Raw genomic sequence first — 17,057 nt, 5'->3', positions numbered from 1 at the left:
TATTGAGAAAGGCCTCCGTAGGCTGACCTGGCTCTCAAGAGAAGACAGGCTATGTGCACACTGCCCACAAAATGAGGTGGAAACTGAGCTGCACTTCCTAACCTCCTGCCAAATGTATGACCATATTAGAGACACATATTTCCCTCAGATTACAGAGATCCACAAAGAATTCGAAAACAAACCCAATTTTGATAAACTCCCTTATCTACTGGGTGAAAAACCACAGTGTGCAATCACAGCAGCAAGATTTGTGACCTGTCGCCACAAGAAAAGGGCAACCAGTGAAGAACAAACACCATTGTAAATACAACCCATATTTATGATTATTTATTTTCCCATTTGTACTTTAACTATTTGCACATTGTTACAACACTGTATATAGACATAATATGACATTTGAAATGTCTTTATTCTTTTGGAACTTCTGAGTGTAATGTTTACTGTTAATATTTATTGTTTATTTTTATTTCACATTTGGTTACTATCTACTTCACTTGCTTTGGCAACGTTAACATACGTTTCCCATGCCAATAAAACCCTTCAATGGAATATAATTGAATTGAGAGAGACACAGAGAGAGAGATAGAGACGCAAAGAGCGAGAGACCGAGAGAGAGAGAGACACAGAGACATAGAGACAGAGAGACGCAAAGACAGAGAGAGACGCAAAGAGAGAGAGAGACAGACAGAGAGAGAGACAGAGAGAGAGAGACGCAAAGACAGAGAGAGACGCAAAGAGAGAGAAACAGAGAGAGAGAGAGACAGAGAGAGAGACACAGAGAGAGAGAGAGACGCAGAGAGAGAGACGCAAAGAGAGAGACAGAGAGAGAGACATAGAGACACAGAGAGAGAGAGACACACAGAGAGAGACACAGAGAGAGACGCAAAGAGAGAGAGACAGAGAGAGACGCAAAGAGAGAGAGACAGAGAGACAGAGAGAGAGAGAGAGAGAGAGAGAGAGAGATACAATGGCCTGTCTCAACTGTCTCCTCAGCATCTAGCTAGTTGTGGTTCATGGCCTGTCTCAACTGTCTCCTCAGCATCTAGCTAGTTGTTTTTAATGGCCTGTCTCAACTGACTCCTCAGCTTCTAGCTAGTTGTTTTTAATGGCCTGTCTCAACTGACTCCTCAGCATCTAGATAGTTGTTTTTAATGGCCTGTCTCAACTGACTCCTCAGCTTCTAGCTAGTTGTGGTTCATGGCCTGTCTCAACTGACTCCTCAGCATCTAGATAGTTGTGGTTCATGGCCTGTCTCAACTGACTCCTCAGCATCTAGATAGTTGTGGTTCATGGCCTGTCTCAACTGACTCCTCAGCATCTAGATAGTTGTGGTTCATGGCCTGTCTCAACTGACTCCTCAGCATCTAGATAGTTGTGGTTCATGGCCTGTCTCAACTGACTCCTCAGCATCTAGCTAGTTGTTTTTAATGGCCTGTCTCAACTGTCTCCTCAGCATCTAGCTAGTTGTTTTTAATGGCCTGTCTCAACTGTCTCCTCAGCATCTAGCTAGTTGTGGTTCATGGCCTGTCTCAACTGTCTCCTCAGCATCTAGCTAGTTGTTTTTAATGGCCTGTCTCAACTGACTCCTCAGCTTCTAGCTAGTATTGGTTCATGGCCTGTCTCAACTGACTCCTCAGCATCTAGCTAGTTGTGGTTCATGGCCTGTCTCAACTGACTCCTCAGCATCTAGTTAGTTGTGGTTCATGGCCTGTCTCAACTGTCTCCTCAGCATCTAGCTAGTTGTGGTTCATGGCCTGTCTCAACTGTCTCCTCAGCATCTAGCTAGTTGTTTTTAATGGCCTGTCTCAACTGACTCCTCAGCATCTAGTTAGTTGTGGTTCATGGCCTGTCTCAACTGTCTCCTCAGCATCTAGCTAGTTGTGGTTCATGGCCTGTCTCAACTGTCTCCTCAGCATCTAGCTAGTTGTTTTTAATGGCCTGTCTCAACTGACTCCTCAGCATCTAGCTAGTTGTGGTTCATGGCCTGTCTCAACTGACTCCTCAGCATCTAGCTAGTTGTTTTTAATGGCCTGTCTCAACTGACTCCTCAGCTTCTAGCTAGTATTGGTTCATGGCCTGTCTCAACTGACTCCTCAGCATCTAGCTAGTTGTGGTTCATGGCCTGTCTCAACTGACTCCTCAGCATCTAGTTAGTTGTGGTTCATGGCCTGTCTCAACTGTCTCCTCAGCATCTAGCTAGTTGTTTTTAATGGCCTGTCTCAACTGACTCCTCAGCTTCTAGCTAGTATTGGTTCATGGCCTGTCTCAACTGACTCCTCAGCATCTAGCTAGTTGTGGTTCATGGCCTGTCTCAACTGTCTCCTCAGCATCTAGCTAGTTGTTTTTAATGGCCTGTCTCAACTGTCTCCTCAGCATCTAGCTAGTTGTTTTTAGTGGCCTGTCTCAACTGACTCCTCAGCATCTAGCTAGTTGTGGTTCATGGCCTGTCTCAACTGTCTCCTCAGCATCTAGCTAGTTGTTTTTAATGGCCTGTCTCAACTGTCTCCTCAGCATCTAGCTAGTTGTTTTTAGTGGCCTGTCTCAACTGACTCCTCAGCATCTAGCTAGTTGTGGTTCATGGCCTGTCTCAACTGACTCCTCAGCATCTAGCTAGTTGTTTTTAATGGCCTGTCTCAACTGTCACCTCAGCATCTAGCTAGTTGTGGTTCATGGCCTGTCTCAACTGTCTCCTCAGCATCTAGCTAGTTGTTTTTAATGGCCTGTCTCAACTGACTCCTCAGCTTCTAGCTAGTTGTTTTTAATGGCCTGTCTCAACTGACTCCTCAGCATCTAGATAGTTGTTTTTAATGGCCTGTCTCAACTGACTCCTCAGCATCTAGCTAGTTGTGGTTCATGGCCTGTCTCAACTGACTCCTCAGCATCTAGATAGTTGTTTTTAATGGCCTGTCTCAACTGTCTCCTCAGCATCTAGCTAGTTGTGGTTCATGGCCTGTCTCAACTGTCTCCTCAGCATCTAGCTAGTTGTTTTTAATGGCCTGTCTCAATTGTCTCCTCAGCATCTAGATAGTTGTTTTTAATGGCCTGTCTCAACTGTCTCCTCAGCATCTAGCTAGTTGTTTTTAATGGCCTGTCTCAACTGTCTCCTCAGCATCTAGATAGTTGTTTTTAATGGCCTGTCTCAATTGTCTCCTCAGCATCTAGCTAGTTGTTTTTAATGGCCTGTCTCAACTGTCTCCTCAGCATCTAGCTAGTTGTTTTTAATGGCCTGTCTCAACTGACTCCTCAGCATCTAGCTAGTTGTTTTTAATGGCCTGTCTCAACTGTCTCCTCAGCATCTAGTTAGTTGTTTTTAATGGCCTGTCTCAACTGTCTCCTCAGCATCTAGCTAGTTGTTTTTAATGGCCTGTCTCAACTGTCTCCTCATCTAGCTAGTTGTGGTTCATGGCCTGTCTCATCTGACCTGCTACCACCCTAGACACGTCTGGAAGACAACACTAATGCTGTTGCCCTGACACTGCTAGACTATGTCACCTGCCACTTTCTAACTTCTGTTTCTTATTTGCCTGGACATACCATTTTAATTTAGACTGGTGATTATGTAATCCAAATACACATTAATGTGAATAACTGGATATATGCATAGTGACATATTGACTAACATCTAAAATAAGGTTAAATTGGTAAGAAATCCGACCTGTCTGACTTGTACTCACCAGAAGGCTTATATTTCATGCTATTGATGGTAATCCCATGTGCGCACCTCTCAAATGGGGTGATCTAATTAATAGGAATGGATCAGTGTTCCCTAGGACCTAGGTTATCACTGACTGCTTCATGGTACGGGCTGGAGGCCCCACTCTGAGGACAGAACATTCAGACAGTTGTTGGGACCAATCAACAATTAGTTTGATGTAAAACCCTTTGCTGTCTGGCCCTGAACTGAAGTGTCTTTCAAATAGCAGTAGTGACCTGAAATGGCCACAGATCAACCAATGCCCAGATAATAGCCAACAGAAATGTCAGAATAAGTTAATTATATTCTATGTATGTTAGAATATTTTTATGATGGATGTAGCTATGACTTACTGTCAAATGACACAGGTAGTCTGATATTCTTCAGCTAGCTACCTACTGGAAGTTAACTCTCAAAATGATCAACGTTTACCTTGATCATCAGGCATCCCACATGAAACTACTTATTAGGGCTTTATGAATGTAATTTGATGAGACCCATTTTACTATATAATGGCCACATATTTCAGGCAAAACTAGCTAGCAATTTGTAAGTCGCTCTGGATAAGAGCGTCTGCTAAATGACGTAAATGTAAATGTAATGTTAGCCATCATGGGTTAGCTAGCTAGTCGAGGAGCATTGCTAGCCAGATAACGACCGGTCTTTTTTATCAGTACTGAAATATCAGCTGTGAAGACAGAGGTATTGTCTGTCTGCCTACAATTAATTTGACAATATGAGCCAGAAGATGTCATCCTTGATTTGGCCCAGACTCAGTTCTGAGGTTATTTTTGTTGGCTAGCTAACGTTAGCTGGTTTTATTGTTTTGAAGTTAACCAGCTAGATTCAATATAGCAAACTAGCCCCTGGCCTCAATAGCAAGTTAAAAGCAGGAGCAATTTAAAAAAAAAAAGTGTTGAACGTTAGCTAGCTAATATGTTTTCCCTCAGAGAATAAGCATGTTGTTGGACGCCGATGTATTTCTTAAACAATATGAGCAAACAAGCCTTGTAGCTAACTAGCGACATTTTTAGCTAGCTGGTGAAGCTGTAATCTCACTATTGCTAGCATTGCTTCATGCTAGGTAGCAAGCTAGTTAATTAGTTAGCTAGTTAACGTCTGCGAGATGGCTATCAAAATTACAACTAAATAACTGGTTGACTAGTTCGCTAACAATACCACGATGGTATAACTCGTAGCTAACTAAATGGAAACTGTAGCTAGCTAACGTTAGCTACCTAACAAGGTTGCTCTGCTTGACCAGGCCTGGCTAACCAAGTTAGCTTGCTAGCTAGCGGTAGCTAAAATCACTGTTGCTAATTGGTCAATATCAAGCACCGCTTAGAAACAAAGGCCCCTCACCGTAATATTTTTTTAAAAACACATCGTACAAGTTGGCTACAGATGCTAAAATACGTGATGATTGGTAGTTAGCTACAAGGCTTGTTTGCTCATATTGTTTAAGAAATACATCGGCGTCCAACAACATGCTTATTCTCTGAGGGAAAACATATTAGCTAGCTAACGTTAGCTTGCTTGGTACAGTACTGGTAGCTAGCTAGCTAGGGGAAATTGAAAAATAAGATGTTTAACTACGAACCTTTCATTTCCATGCTTCCACTAAATGCAACGAATCTTATCTCAGCTGTTCATTTCACCATCAGTTATTTAGCTAGCTAAACAATGGGAAACTGCGTTTCAAATGTTCCCAGGCTCAGTGCTATGTAAGATGTATATATGTTTTTCAGAGTCTAACATGCTAGGCTACTTTACTAGGTAGGTGGAGGCAGATTAGTAAACAGCTTCCCAGATAATAAAAAATGTCCTCCTGCTTGCTATTTGCCGCCTTCCTAACGCCCAGGTCAACATCAAGTCTCGGACCACCTGTCTCAAAGCCAGACTCTACCCCCAAGCCACAAGACTGTCCCACACACTGAACCCTGGGCTGACTACTGTACCCTACCACACACTTACCATTTATTCATATTCTGTACACACTGAAATCAGTTTTGTCTACAGAACCAATGCAATAGTTACGTCACCTTACTTCACTACTAATGTATATACTTTCATATAATATCATTCTATTCTGCAACTGCATTGTACTCAGGGGCACAACTTTCGTTGGGGACGGGGGACATGACCCCCCCCCACACACACACACACACACACACACACACACACACACATTCTGAAATTGCATTTTTGTAACCTCCCCCGGTGTGCTTTAGATAGTGGTGAGGAGTCGACTCCAAAATAATCGATTCCTCAACACCTTGCCCGTCGACTCGCATTTCTGGGCGTCAAGCTTGACTCCTAATATTCAGTATTTTGCAATGGAGGAAACTATTTGCCGTAGTCTACTTCGAGAACACAAAACTATCTCATCTTTCACAGCAAAGAAAGAGAGAGTGAGATGGGAGGGGCACAGCCAGGCATAGGTAGGCGTGTCAGCCACCAGACAGAACCGTGCATCGGTAATCAAAAGATGTAGGCTAAAGGCCTTCACTAAAGTAGGGGCTATCAATGAGTAGGCTGAGCTATTCCACCAGCAGCAGACCGAAGACCAATCACACACTAGCCCGCAGGGGCAACCGCAATGGGGAGAGGATCGGGGCAGATAGACCGACAGTCAGAACCGTGCGCATAGGCTATATCTTGGTAACTGTGTCTAGCAATGTCTTGTCTAGCAATGCCTCATAAATTCACCAAACGTATATTAAAGTATATATTAGGCTATCAATGAGTATGGCTAAGCTATTCTTCATAGTGCCATTGAATTGAAGTTGAACATCGCCAAATGCATCAGTTTAATTTGGCCCAAATGTGAAATAAAAAGTATTGTACCGATAGTTTATTTAATGAAACCCTGGCTGGCTGTTGATGTCCTAGGTCAGGGCTCTCCAACCCTGTTCCTGGAAAGCTACCTTCCAGTAGGTTTTTGCTTCACCCCCAGTAACTAACCTGATTCAGTTTATCAACCATCATTATTTAATCAGATGCGATGGATTAGGGTTGGAGAGAAAACCTACAGGAGGGTAGCTGGGTCATTCCTACAATAGGGTGCCATTTGGACCTCAAAACCTTTGAGAAAAAAAAACAGTATTCCGTCAGAAAAAGGACATGTTTGACCTATACGAAAAACATATTGGTCAAGCTCAGGCACACATTTTTGGGTGCATTTTCCAATTTGTCCATAATCCTAAAAGGGTGGATGGCACCTAACAGGGAGGAGATGTTGAGCCTAAATTAGCCATAGCTCTGTGAGTGAGCAAGATTGAGCTAGCATAATGGTGAACATTTGAACAGGATTTTAACTGCTCTATCAAACATATTTTAACATTTCGATTTTTTTATCTCTCAATAATTTAGCCTAATAGGGTGGAAATGTATGAGTGGGACATACAAACTAACAACATCAAATCAAATGTTACATGTGCTGAATACAACAGGTATAGCCCTTACAGTGAAACGCTTACTGACAAGCCCTTAACCAACAGGTATAGCCCTTACAGTGAAACGCTTACTGACAAGCCCTTAACCAACAGGTATAGCCCTTACAGTGAAACGCTTACTGACAAGCCCTTAACCAACAGGTATAGCCCTTACAGTGAAACGCTTACTGACAAGCCCTTAACCAACAGGTATAGCCCTTACAGTGAAACGCTTACTGACAAGCCCTTAACCAACAGGTATAGCCCTTACAGTGAAACGCTTACTGACAAGCCCTTAACCAACAGGTATAGCCCTTACAGTGAAACGCTTACTGACAAGCCCTTAACCAACAGGTATAGCCCTTACAGTGAAACGCTTACTGACAAGCCCTTAACCAACAATGCAGTTTTAAGACATGGACATGAAACATGGACAAATAGATACAACTGAGTGTTTATATTTATGTACCTTTAAACCATAGGTTTTTGGCACTTCCTGAATGTCTCCTGAGTGGTGCAGTGGTCTAAGGCACTGCATCGCAGTGCTAACTGTGCCACTAGATCCTGGTTCGAATCCAGGCTCTGTCGCAGCCGGCCGTGACCGGGAGACTCATGGGCGGCGCACAATTCGTCCAGGGTAGGGGAGGGAATGGCTGGCAGGGATGTAGCTCAGTTGATAGAGCATGGCGTTTGCAACGCCAGGGTTGTGGGTTCGATTCCCACGGGGGGCCAGTATAAAAAAAATATGTATTCACTAACTGTAAGTCGCTCTGGATAAGAGCGTCTGCTAAATGACGTAAAATGTAAAGAAAAATGTGGTGTTATTGTAGGAAGGGGTTGTTTTCTTCAATGGAGAATTACAACAAACTAACAGGGTGGAAAGTGATATCAGGGATACAGAAAATCTGAAATAAAAAATACAATAATCATGAAAAACTTTATTGATGAAAGAGACTTTAAGATTTTAAACATTTTATTATTTTAGGCTTATATTTCTTGTGAAAGTTGATAGCACCTGAGGACATGGCAAAAACACCTACATCCACTGACAAAAAGTTTTTAAAATGCATACAATTTTAAACACATATTTTTGTGTTTTTAAGGTAAATGACACCGGACCTTATATTTAAAGCCTTTTGGAATCCACATTTTACACCAAATAAGAACTGATATTTCCTGGGGACAGAAAAAGCACCGCATGGTAGGAATGACCCAGCTCTCCACAAACAGGGTTGTAGAGCCCTGTCCTAGGCAATAGATCGCAAAGCAGCATCCCTGCTAAACTTTTTGGAAATGGCAAATTCACTTTCTCATCCATAAACACAGTCAAGTGGAAATACGGCTCAGCAGCTGAAATCAGCAGGATGGGGGGCATTGTTATGAGGAGGGACGTCTACCATGGATCACTAAGATAATTACTATGATCACACTTCATCAATTTAAATATTATGGGGAGACCTATACATTTGGCAGCCAAGCACGAGATATCAGTGTAGCCTATTAATGTTTAGACATGTTGAAATAGCTTCACACCTACAATAACAACCTCCAGGCTTCCGTCATTAATCAATTACATTAATTTTATTTATTTTTAAATATGGAATTACATGGGGCAGTTTGGGAAAACTAATCCTGTGTGAATCGTCCTCTGGATTAACGCACATGCTTGGATAATAATGACAAAACCAACGTCTCTAGTAATACCTGTCAAAACAGGTAGCAGTATCTAACAGCTGTTGCGTGTACGGAAATGTTTTGTAACCTTTGTTTTGTCCCATTTCAACAGAAGTAAATTAACTTGGCTCGTTTTCGCCAGTTGATGTACCATTAGAGCCAGCCAAAAGTTGGCTAACGTTAGATATTATTTTTGCCTCAATCACAGTCAGTATAGCAATGTAACGTTATTGATCTGTCAGTTTCCCTAGCTAATTCCCTACTTTTCACACTGACATGGTATAAACAGCTCTACAGCCTTCACTGTCATGGTGCACAGTCAGTACACAACACTATGATCATCATCTCTTAGCAGGATCAGATGGTGACAGGTGTCCCAGCAGGGTCAGAGCCAGGGAAGACCAGTCTACGGAGCTCAGGGGAATTTTGCAGTATATTATAACAATCAGTCTGGGATCTGGGAATAAAGGTAATTTCAATTATTGAACCATTGATTCTATTCTTGGATAATATAATGTATAAATGTACACCAAGGTAATTCTTTGTCATGCCTCATCTGAGCAGGATCAGATGGTGACAGGGGTCTCATCAGGGTCAGGCAGCCAGGGAAGACCAGTCAGCACTGAGGTGCAGGGTCAGGGAACCAGGGAAGACCAGTCTGTGATGGCACTGAGGTGCAGGGTCAGGGAACCAGGGAAGACCAGTCTGTGATGGCACTGAGGTGCAGGGTCAGGGAACCAGGAAAGACCAGTCTGTGATGGCACTGAGGTGCAGGGTCAGGGAACCAGGGAAGACCAGTCAGCACTGAGGTGCAGGGTCAGGGAACCAGGAAAGACCAGTCTGTGATGGCACTGAGGTGCAGGGTCAGGGAACCAGGAAAGACCAGTCAGCACTGAGGTGCAGGGTCAGGGAACCAGGGAAGACCAGTCTGTGATGGCACTGAGGTGAAGGGTCAGGGAACCAGGGAAGATCAGTCTGTGATGGCACTGAGGTGCAGGGTCAGGGAACCAGGGAAGACCAGTCTGTGATGGCACTGAGGTGCAGGGTCAGGGAACCAGGGAAGACCAGTCTGTGATGGCACTGAGGTGCAGGGTCAGGGAACCAGGGAAGACCAGTCTGTGATGGCACTGAGGTGCAGGGTCAGGCAGCCAGGGAAGACCAGTCTGTGATGGCACTGAGGTGCAGGGTCAGGGAACCAGGGAAGACCAGTCTGTGATGGCGCTGAGGTGCAGGGTCAGGGAACCAGGGAAGACCAGTCTGTGATGGCGCTGAGGTGCAGGGTCAGGGAACCAGGGAAGACCAGTCTGTGATGGCACTGAGGTGCAGGGTCAGGGAACCAGGGAAGACCAGTCTGTGATGGCACTGAGGTGCAGGGTCAGGCAGCCAGGGAAGACCAGTCTGTGATGGCACTGAGGTGCAGGGTCAGGGAACCAGGGAAGACCAGTCTGTGATGGCGCTGAGGTGCAGGGTCAGGGAACCAGGGAAGACCAGTCTGTGATGGCACTGAGGTGCAGGGTCAGGGAACCAGGGAAGATCAGTCTGTGATGGCGCTGAGGTGCAGGGTCAGGCAGCCAGGGAAGACCAGTCTGTGATGGCACTGAGGTGCAGGGTCAGGGAACCAGGGAAGACCAGTCTGTGATGGCGCTGAGGTGCAGGGTCAGGGAACCAGGGAAGACCAGTCTGTGATGGCGCTGAGGTGCAGGGTCAGGCAGCCAGGGAAGACCAGTCTGTGATGGCACTGAGGTGCAGGGTCAGGGAACCAGGGAAGACCAGTCTGTGATGGCACTGAGGTGCAGGGTCAGGGAACCAGGGAAGACCAGTCTGTGATGGCGCTGAGGTGCAGGGTCAGGCAGCCAGGGAAGACCAGTCTGTGATGGCACTGAGGTGCAGGGTCAGGGAACCAGGGAAGACCAGTCTGTGATGGCGCTGAGGTGCAGGGTCAGGGAACCAGGGAAGACCAGTCTGTGATGGCGCTGAGGTGCAGGGTCAGGGAACCAGGGAAGACCAGTCAGCACTGAGGTGCAGGGTCAGGCAGCCAGGGAAGACCAGTCTGTGATGGCACTGAGGTGCAGGGTCAGGGAACCAGGGAAGACCAGTCTGTGATGGCACTGAGGTGCAGGGTCAGGGAACCAGGGAAGACCAGTCTGTGATGGCACTGAGGTGCAGGGTCAGGGAACCAGGGAAGACCAGTCTGTGATGGCACTGAGGTGCAGGGTCAGGGAACCAGGGAAGACCAGTCTGTGATGGCACTGAGGTGCAGGGTCAGGGAACCAGGGAAGACCAGTCAGCACTGAGGTGCAGGGTCAGGCAGCCAGGGAAGACCAGTCAGCACTGAGGTGCAGAGTCAGGGAACCAGGGAAGACCAGTCAGCACTGAGGTGCAGGGTCAGGGAACCAGGGAAGACCAGTCTGTGATGGCACTGAGGTGCAGGGTCAGGGAACCAGGGAAGACCAGTCAGCACTGAGGTGCAGGGTCAGGCAGCCAGGGAAGACCAGTCTGTGATGGCACTGAGGTGCAGGGTCAGGGAACCAGGGAAGACCAGTCTGTGATGGCACTGAGGTGCAGGGTCAGGGGAACCAGGGAAGACCAGTCTGTGATGGCACTGAGGTGCAGGGTCAGGGAACCAGGGAAGACCAGTCTGTGATGGCACTGAGGTGCAGGGTCAGGGAACCAGGGAAGACCAGTCTGTGATGGCGCTGAGGTGCAGGGTCAGGGAACCAGGGAAGACCAGTCAGCACTGAGGTGCAGGGTCAGGGAACCAGGGAAGACCAGTCTGCGATGGCACTGAGGTGCAGGGTCAGGGAACCAGGAAAGACCAGTCAGCACTGAGGTGAACTTTTGCAGATGCAACACTTTATTCTCTCTGTGCAACAAACACTGGACAAACCAGAAGCTTCAAAGATTAAAATTATTTTAAGGCAGTCTGACAAACCTCTAAAGTTGATTTCCGAACTGTATCAAGGGTTGCACGTTGGCATTGTCATGCTGAAACAGGAAAGGGCCTTCCCCAAAGTGAAATAAAGGTTCAATAACTAAATATAAATAAAAACTGTTGCCACAAAGTTGGAAGCACAGAATCGTCTAGAATGTCATTGTATGTTGTAGCGTTAAGATTTCCCTTCACTGGAACTAAGGTGCCTAGCCCGAACCATGAAAAACAGCCCCAGACCATTATTCCTCCTCCACCAAACTTTACAGTTGGCACTATGCATTGGGGCAGGTAGCGTTCTCCTGGCATCCACCAAACCCAGATTCGTCCGTCGGACTGCCAGATGGTGGAGTGTGATTCATCACTCCAGAGAACGCGTTTCCACTGCTCCAGAGTCCAATAGCTCGCTTTACACCACTCCAGCCGACGCTTGGCATTGCGCATGGCGATCTTAGGCTTGTGTGCGGCTGCCGGGCAGCTCTAGCAGGGCAGAAATTTGACGAACTGACTTGCTGGAAAGGTGGCATCCTTTGACGGTGCCACGTTGAAAGTCACTGAGCTCTTCAGTAAGGCCATTCTACTGCCAATGTTTGTCTATGGAGATTACATGGCTGTGTGCTCGATTATATACACCTGTCAGCATGGGTGTGGCTGAACTAGCCGAATCCACTAATTTGAAGGGGTGTCCACATACTTCTGTATAGTGTAGGTTATACCTAATATTATATAGGCTACAGGCTTTGGTTTTTCCATTTATATTTCGAGGTTGGACGTTAGCACGTTGGCACATGGGTCGCACCGATTGGTTTCACCTCATTGGTCAGTATGTGTTACACCTGTGCTGGTTTGTCCGTCTCGTTAGTGGGAAGGTGCTGTCCCAGTTGATATTTAAGAGTGGCTGGCCCAGTGCTCCAGTTGTTTTGAGAGATGTGGAGGGTCAACACCTTTAGTTGTCTTGAGAGATGTGGAGGGTCAACACCTTTAGTTTTCTTGAGAGATGTGGAGGGTCAACACCTTTAGTTGTCTTGAGAGATGTGGAGGGTCAACACCTTTAGTTGTCTTGAGAGATGTGGAGGGTCAACACCTTTAGTTTTCTTGAGAGATGTGGAGGGTCAACACCTTTAGTTGTCTTGAGAGATGTGGAGGGTCAACACCTTTAGTTGTCTTGAGAGATGTGGAGGGTCAACACCTTTAGTTGTCTTGAGAGATGTGGAGGGTCAACACCTTTAGTTGTCTTGAGAGATGTGGAGGGTCAACACCTTTAGTTGGCTCTCCCTATTTTATTTATTTAAAAAATACAATCATTTTTCTGATCTTCCCTGTTTTTGTTTTGCTCCACTTTATGGTTTGCTTCCGGTCTTTATTTATATATTTAAGTTTGGTGTGGCTTTTTCTTTTGTTTTCTTCTTCTTGGTCACATTTAGTGGTGGGTGTCTGTTAGGTCCCAGTAGTTGTTGCTAGTCGACCTCCAGTGGACCCCCCCATGACTGTCTTTCAGAACCCCTCCTAAAACCCCACCTGTTTCGTTTTGGTTGTGGTCAGTGACTATTTGTTAGTTCCCCTTCTGTTTGAGCGACATTTTAGGTTTTCTTGCTGTGGAACATAACAAAATGGGGGCTCGTCCAGGATCTTGTTTCCCATGAGTATGGTAGTCACTTCAAACACCTACTCTGAAGCTCTGCTGTGGCCCGATATTTGAATATTAAAAATACACTTTTGTGGTACAGTTTCTGTCACTGACATTTACCCTGAGGGGTTACAAGATTGGTGGAATCATTTACCCTGAGGGGTTACAAGATTGGTGGAATAATTTACCCTGAGGGGTTACAAGATTGGTGGAATCTGTCATGAGCACTCTCTCTCCCTGGTAGCAACATTAATTGCATTCAATTATCTTCCACTCTGCTCACCTCCCTCTCTCTACTCAGCCTAACTAGCTCCACCTGCCCTGCTCTGCTCTTGTTACCTGGCCAGCTGCACTGCATTTCCCACTCACCATCCTCACCTTGCCTCACTCTGTTCTAATTACTCTGCCAGCTGAACTGCATTTCCCCACTACCTCTCCCAGTATATCAAGCCCTGGTTTTCAGCCAAGCCCTGTCAGATCGTCTTCAAACCCCGGACCAGTAACCTGCCTGTCTGCGCTCTGACTCCTGTTTGTGATACCGATCCTTTCTTGACTGCCTCCTTGTTCTACTGCCCCGTCTATCCCAACCTGCCTTCTGGACCTCGACTACTCTCCGATCTTCAGCCCCTCCGGTAACTCGCTTTCTGCCTTCTGTCTCTCACCACGATATTTGCCCAGCCCTGATCTGTACTTCTGCCTGCCATTCATATTGCTGTTGTGTGTGTGTGTTCCCCCAGGTCTCCGACCACCAGATGAGCGTGCCCAGACGTTTCACCACCCTCAGCCCGATACGCCGCTCCATCACTGGGGAACACACACACTAAGCACTTGGACTGGACACCCCCGGACATTTGGTGACCCCCGGAGCACAGGTACCCACAGGAGGACCCTGAAAGACCCCTGACACCCCTGGGACTCCTCTTCCCGCCTGTAACCTTGAATAAAGAACTCTGAATTTGAACTTGCGCTCTTGGGTCCTCTTCTGTTCGTGACAGAACGATCTGACCATCATGGACCCAGCGCACTCCCTGACCACGATGGAGGAAGAGCCAGAGAGGACTGCCCTACAGCGACTGGAACGCTCTGAGGGAGACATAAATCGGATGGCTGGCGACATCGCTTCCCTTCTCCAGCTATTCAACCAGCAGCAACAACAGTTCCAACTGCAGCAACAACAGCTAGCCCAAGCCCTGCAACTACTCTCAAGCCCGGCTACTCCACCTGCACCCCCCTGGTCCTTTTGTTCCTGTACCACCGATACTCCTTCATCCCTCCGCTGGAGGTCCCAATGCTGCAGGCCCGGCAGTGCTGCCACCAGATCCCCACGCTCCTGAACCAAGGATTGGGAACCCGGAACGTTTTGATGGCAACCAGAAGCAAGTAAGACCATTCTTGAGCAGCTGCGAATCCAGTTTGCACTACAGCCCAGGACTTTCTCAACAGAGGGAGCCAAGGTGGGGTATGTCATCACACATCTCACCGGTCGAGCTCGGTTGTGGGGAACGGCGGAATTCGACCGGCAAACCCCAGCCTGTGCCTCCTTCAGTGCCTTTGAGGAGGAGATGTTAAAGGTCTTTGACCTAGGCTCGCCAACAGCCGAAGCGTCACAAGCTCTGCTCACCATCCGTCAGGGCAATCGGACAGTGGCAGACTTCTCCATTGACTTTCGTACCCTGGCCAGTCAAAGCTCGTTTAACCCAGAGGCACTGGTGCAAGCCTTCCTCCATAGCCTGGCGGACTATATCAAGGACGAGCTTGTTTCCCATGACCCGCCCTCAACGCTTGATGCCGCCATTGACCTTGCCGTTCGCATTGACCGCCGTATACAGACCCGGAGGAGGGAGAAGGGCCGTCTCAGTCAACCTGCCATCCGTACTCGGGTCGATACCGCTTCTGTCCAGCCCCTGCCTGTCAAGTCCCATAGCCAACTCAATCAGCCTGAGCCCATGGAGATTGGCCGTGCCTCTCTGACTCCCGAGGAGCGTCGGGCGCCGTCTAAGCTCCAACCTTTGCCTCTACTGTGGTGGCGAGAATCACCGTGTCGCTACTTGTCCGGCAAAAGCCGCAGCTCACCAGGTGTAGGGGAGATCCGGGTGAGCTCAACAAGCCTTCAGTCTCCCTCCATCCGAAAGACCCTGCTTCATCTCCGCCTTCAGCTTTCTGACAAGACTCATACATTGGCCGCCCTTGTGGATTCCGGGCCGAAGCAAACATCATGGACCCTGAGCTTGCACAGCAACTGGGCGTGAACCATCATCAACTGACACAACCCATTCCTGCACGAGCCCTGGATGGGCATCATCTTGGCACTGTCACTCATATCTCCGCCCCTGTGACAATCCTGCTGTCAGGAAACCACCAGGAGTCCATCCAGTTTCACCTCCTACACTCACCTGGCCAACCACTCATTCTTGGATACCCGTGGCTCCGTCAGCACAACCCCCACATCGACTGGGAGACAGGAACAGTCCGTGAGTGGGGAAGGAGTTGTCACCAGACCTGTTTAAGGGGGGCCACCCTGCCCGTTCACCGGGAAGGATCTAGCGCTACCTCCGACATATCCAATGTTCCGGCCTGTTACCACAGCCTGAAAGAGGTGTTCAACAAATCCAAGGCGACATCTCTACCCCCACACAGACCCTATGACTGCGCGATTGATCTCCTGCCTGGCACAGCACCTCCCAAGGGTCGTCTGTATTCACTGTCAGCCCCGGAAAGAAAGGCCATGGAGGACTACATTAATGACTCTCTTGCCTCCGGGATAATTAGACCGTCGTCTTCCCCCGCAGGGAGCGGGATTCTTCTTTGTCGGCAAGAAGGACGGTTCTCTTCGTCCATGCATAGATTACCGGGGTCTGAACGACATCACGGTTAAGAATCGCTACCCACTGCCCTTACTTTCGTCTGCCTTCGAACTGCTGCAGGGAGCCACTGTATTCACTAAGCTGGACCTTCGCAATGCCTACCATCTGGTGCGGATGAGGGAGGGAGACGAATGGAAGACAGCGTTCAACACACCAACCGGCCACTATGAATATCTCGTCATGCCCTTCGGCCTCACCAATGCCCCAGCAGTTTTTCAAGCCCTAGTGAATGATATCCTCAGGGACATGCTAAATACGTTCGTATTTGTGTACCTTGACGATATTTTAATATTCTCAAAGACTCTGTCAGAACACACGCACCACGTCCGGTTGGTCCTGCGCCGCCTGCTGGAGAACTCTCTTTTCGTGAAGGCAGAGAAGTGCGAGTTCCATGCCAAGACCGTTTCATTCCTGGGGTATGTGGTGACCGAGGGCAGCATTCAGATGGATCTCACGAAGGTGTCGGCTGTCACTTCCTGGCCAGTTCCTGAGTCTCGGAAGAAGTTGCAACAGTTCCTGGGCTTTGCCAACTTTTATAGGAGATTCATCAGAAACTATAGCACAGTGGCTGCACCCCTCACGGCGCTAACCAGCACTAAACAACCGTACCAATGGACATCAGCTGCTGATAAGGCCTTCAATATCCTCAAGACATGTTTCACTTCTGCTCCCATCCTCCAGATGCCAGATGCAGCAAGGCAGTTTGTGGTGGAGGTAGATGCTTCGGACGTGGGAGTGGGTGCAGTGCTTTCTCAAAGAGCAGCTGAGGATGGCAAGATGCACCCCTGTGCCTTCTACTCCGTCGGCTAACCCCTGCCGAATGCAACTACGACAT

The 17,057-nt window shown here is 47.6% G+C and overlaps 1 protein-coding gene across 3 annotated transcripts in view; it reads right to left on the bottom strand.

Annotated features, from left to right (window-relative positions):
* LOC121554854 (speckle-type POZ protein-like A) overlaps positions 1-5,821 on the bottom strand; it is a 39,971-nt gene extending 34,150 nt beyond the window's left edge. Inside the window, exons 1-2 of one of the 3 annotated variants that reach the window (XM_045212064.1) lie at positions 5,295-5,635; positions 3,675-3,819 (exon numbers count right to left, since the gene is read on the bottom strand). Coding sequence is in view for 1 of the 3 variants with exons in the window: in XM_045212062.1 (XP_045067997.1) it covers positions 5,669-5,671 (3 nt within the window). In the remaining 2 variants the exon portion in view is untranslated. Of the gene's footprint in view, positions 1-3,674; positions 3,820-5,294; positions 5,636-5,668 lie in introns of those variants that run through there. The other 2 variants (XM_045212062.1, XM_045212063.1) reach the window with 2 other exon arrangements.
* Between the last annotated feature and the right edge of the window lie 11,236 nt (positions 5,822-17,057).

This window comes from Coregonus clupeaformis, chromosome 40 (genome assembly GCF_020615455.1).
Source record: "Coregonus clupeaformis isolate EN_2021a chromosome 40, ASM2061545v1, whole genome shotgun sequence".
NCBI classification, from domain to species: Eukaryota; Metazoa; Chordata; class Actinopteri; order Salmoniformes; family Salmonidae; genus Coregonus; species Coregonus clupeaformis.
The sequence above is the reverse complement of the archived record's forward strand: the minus strand, read 5'-3'. Positions and strand labels throughout refer to the sequence as shown.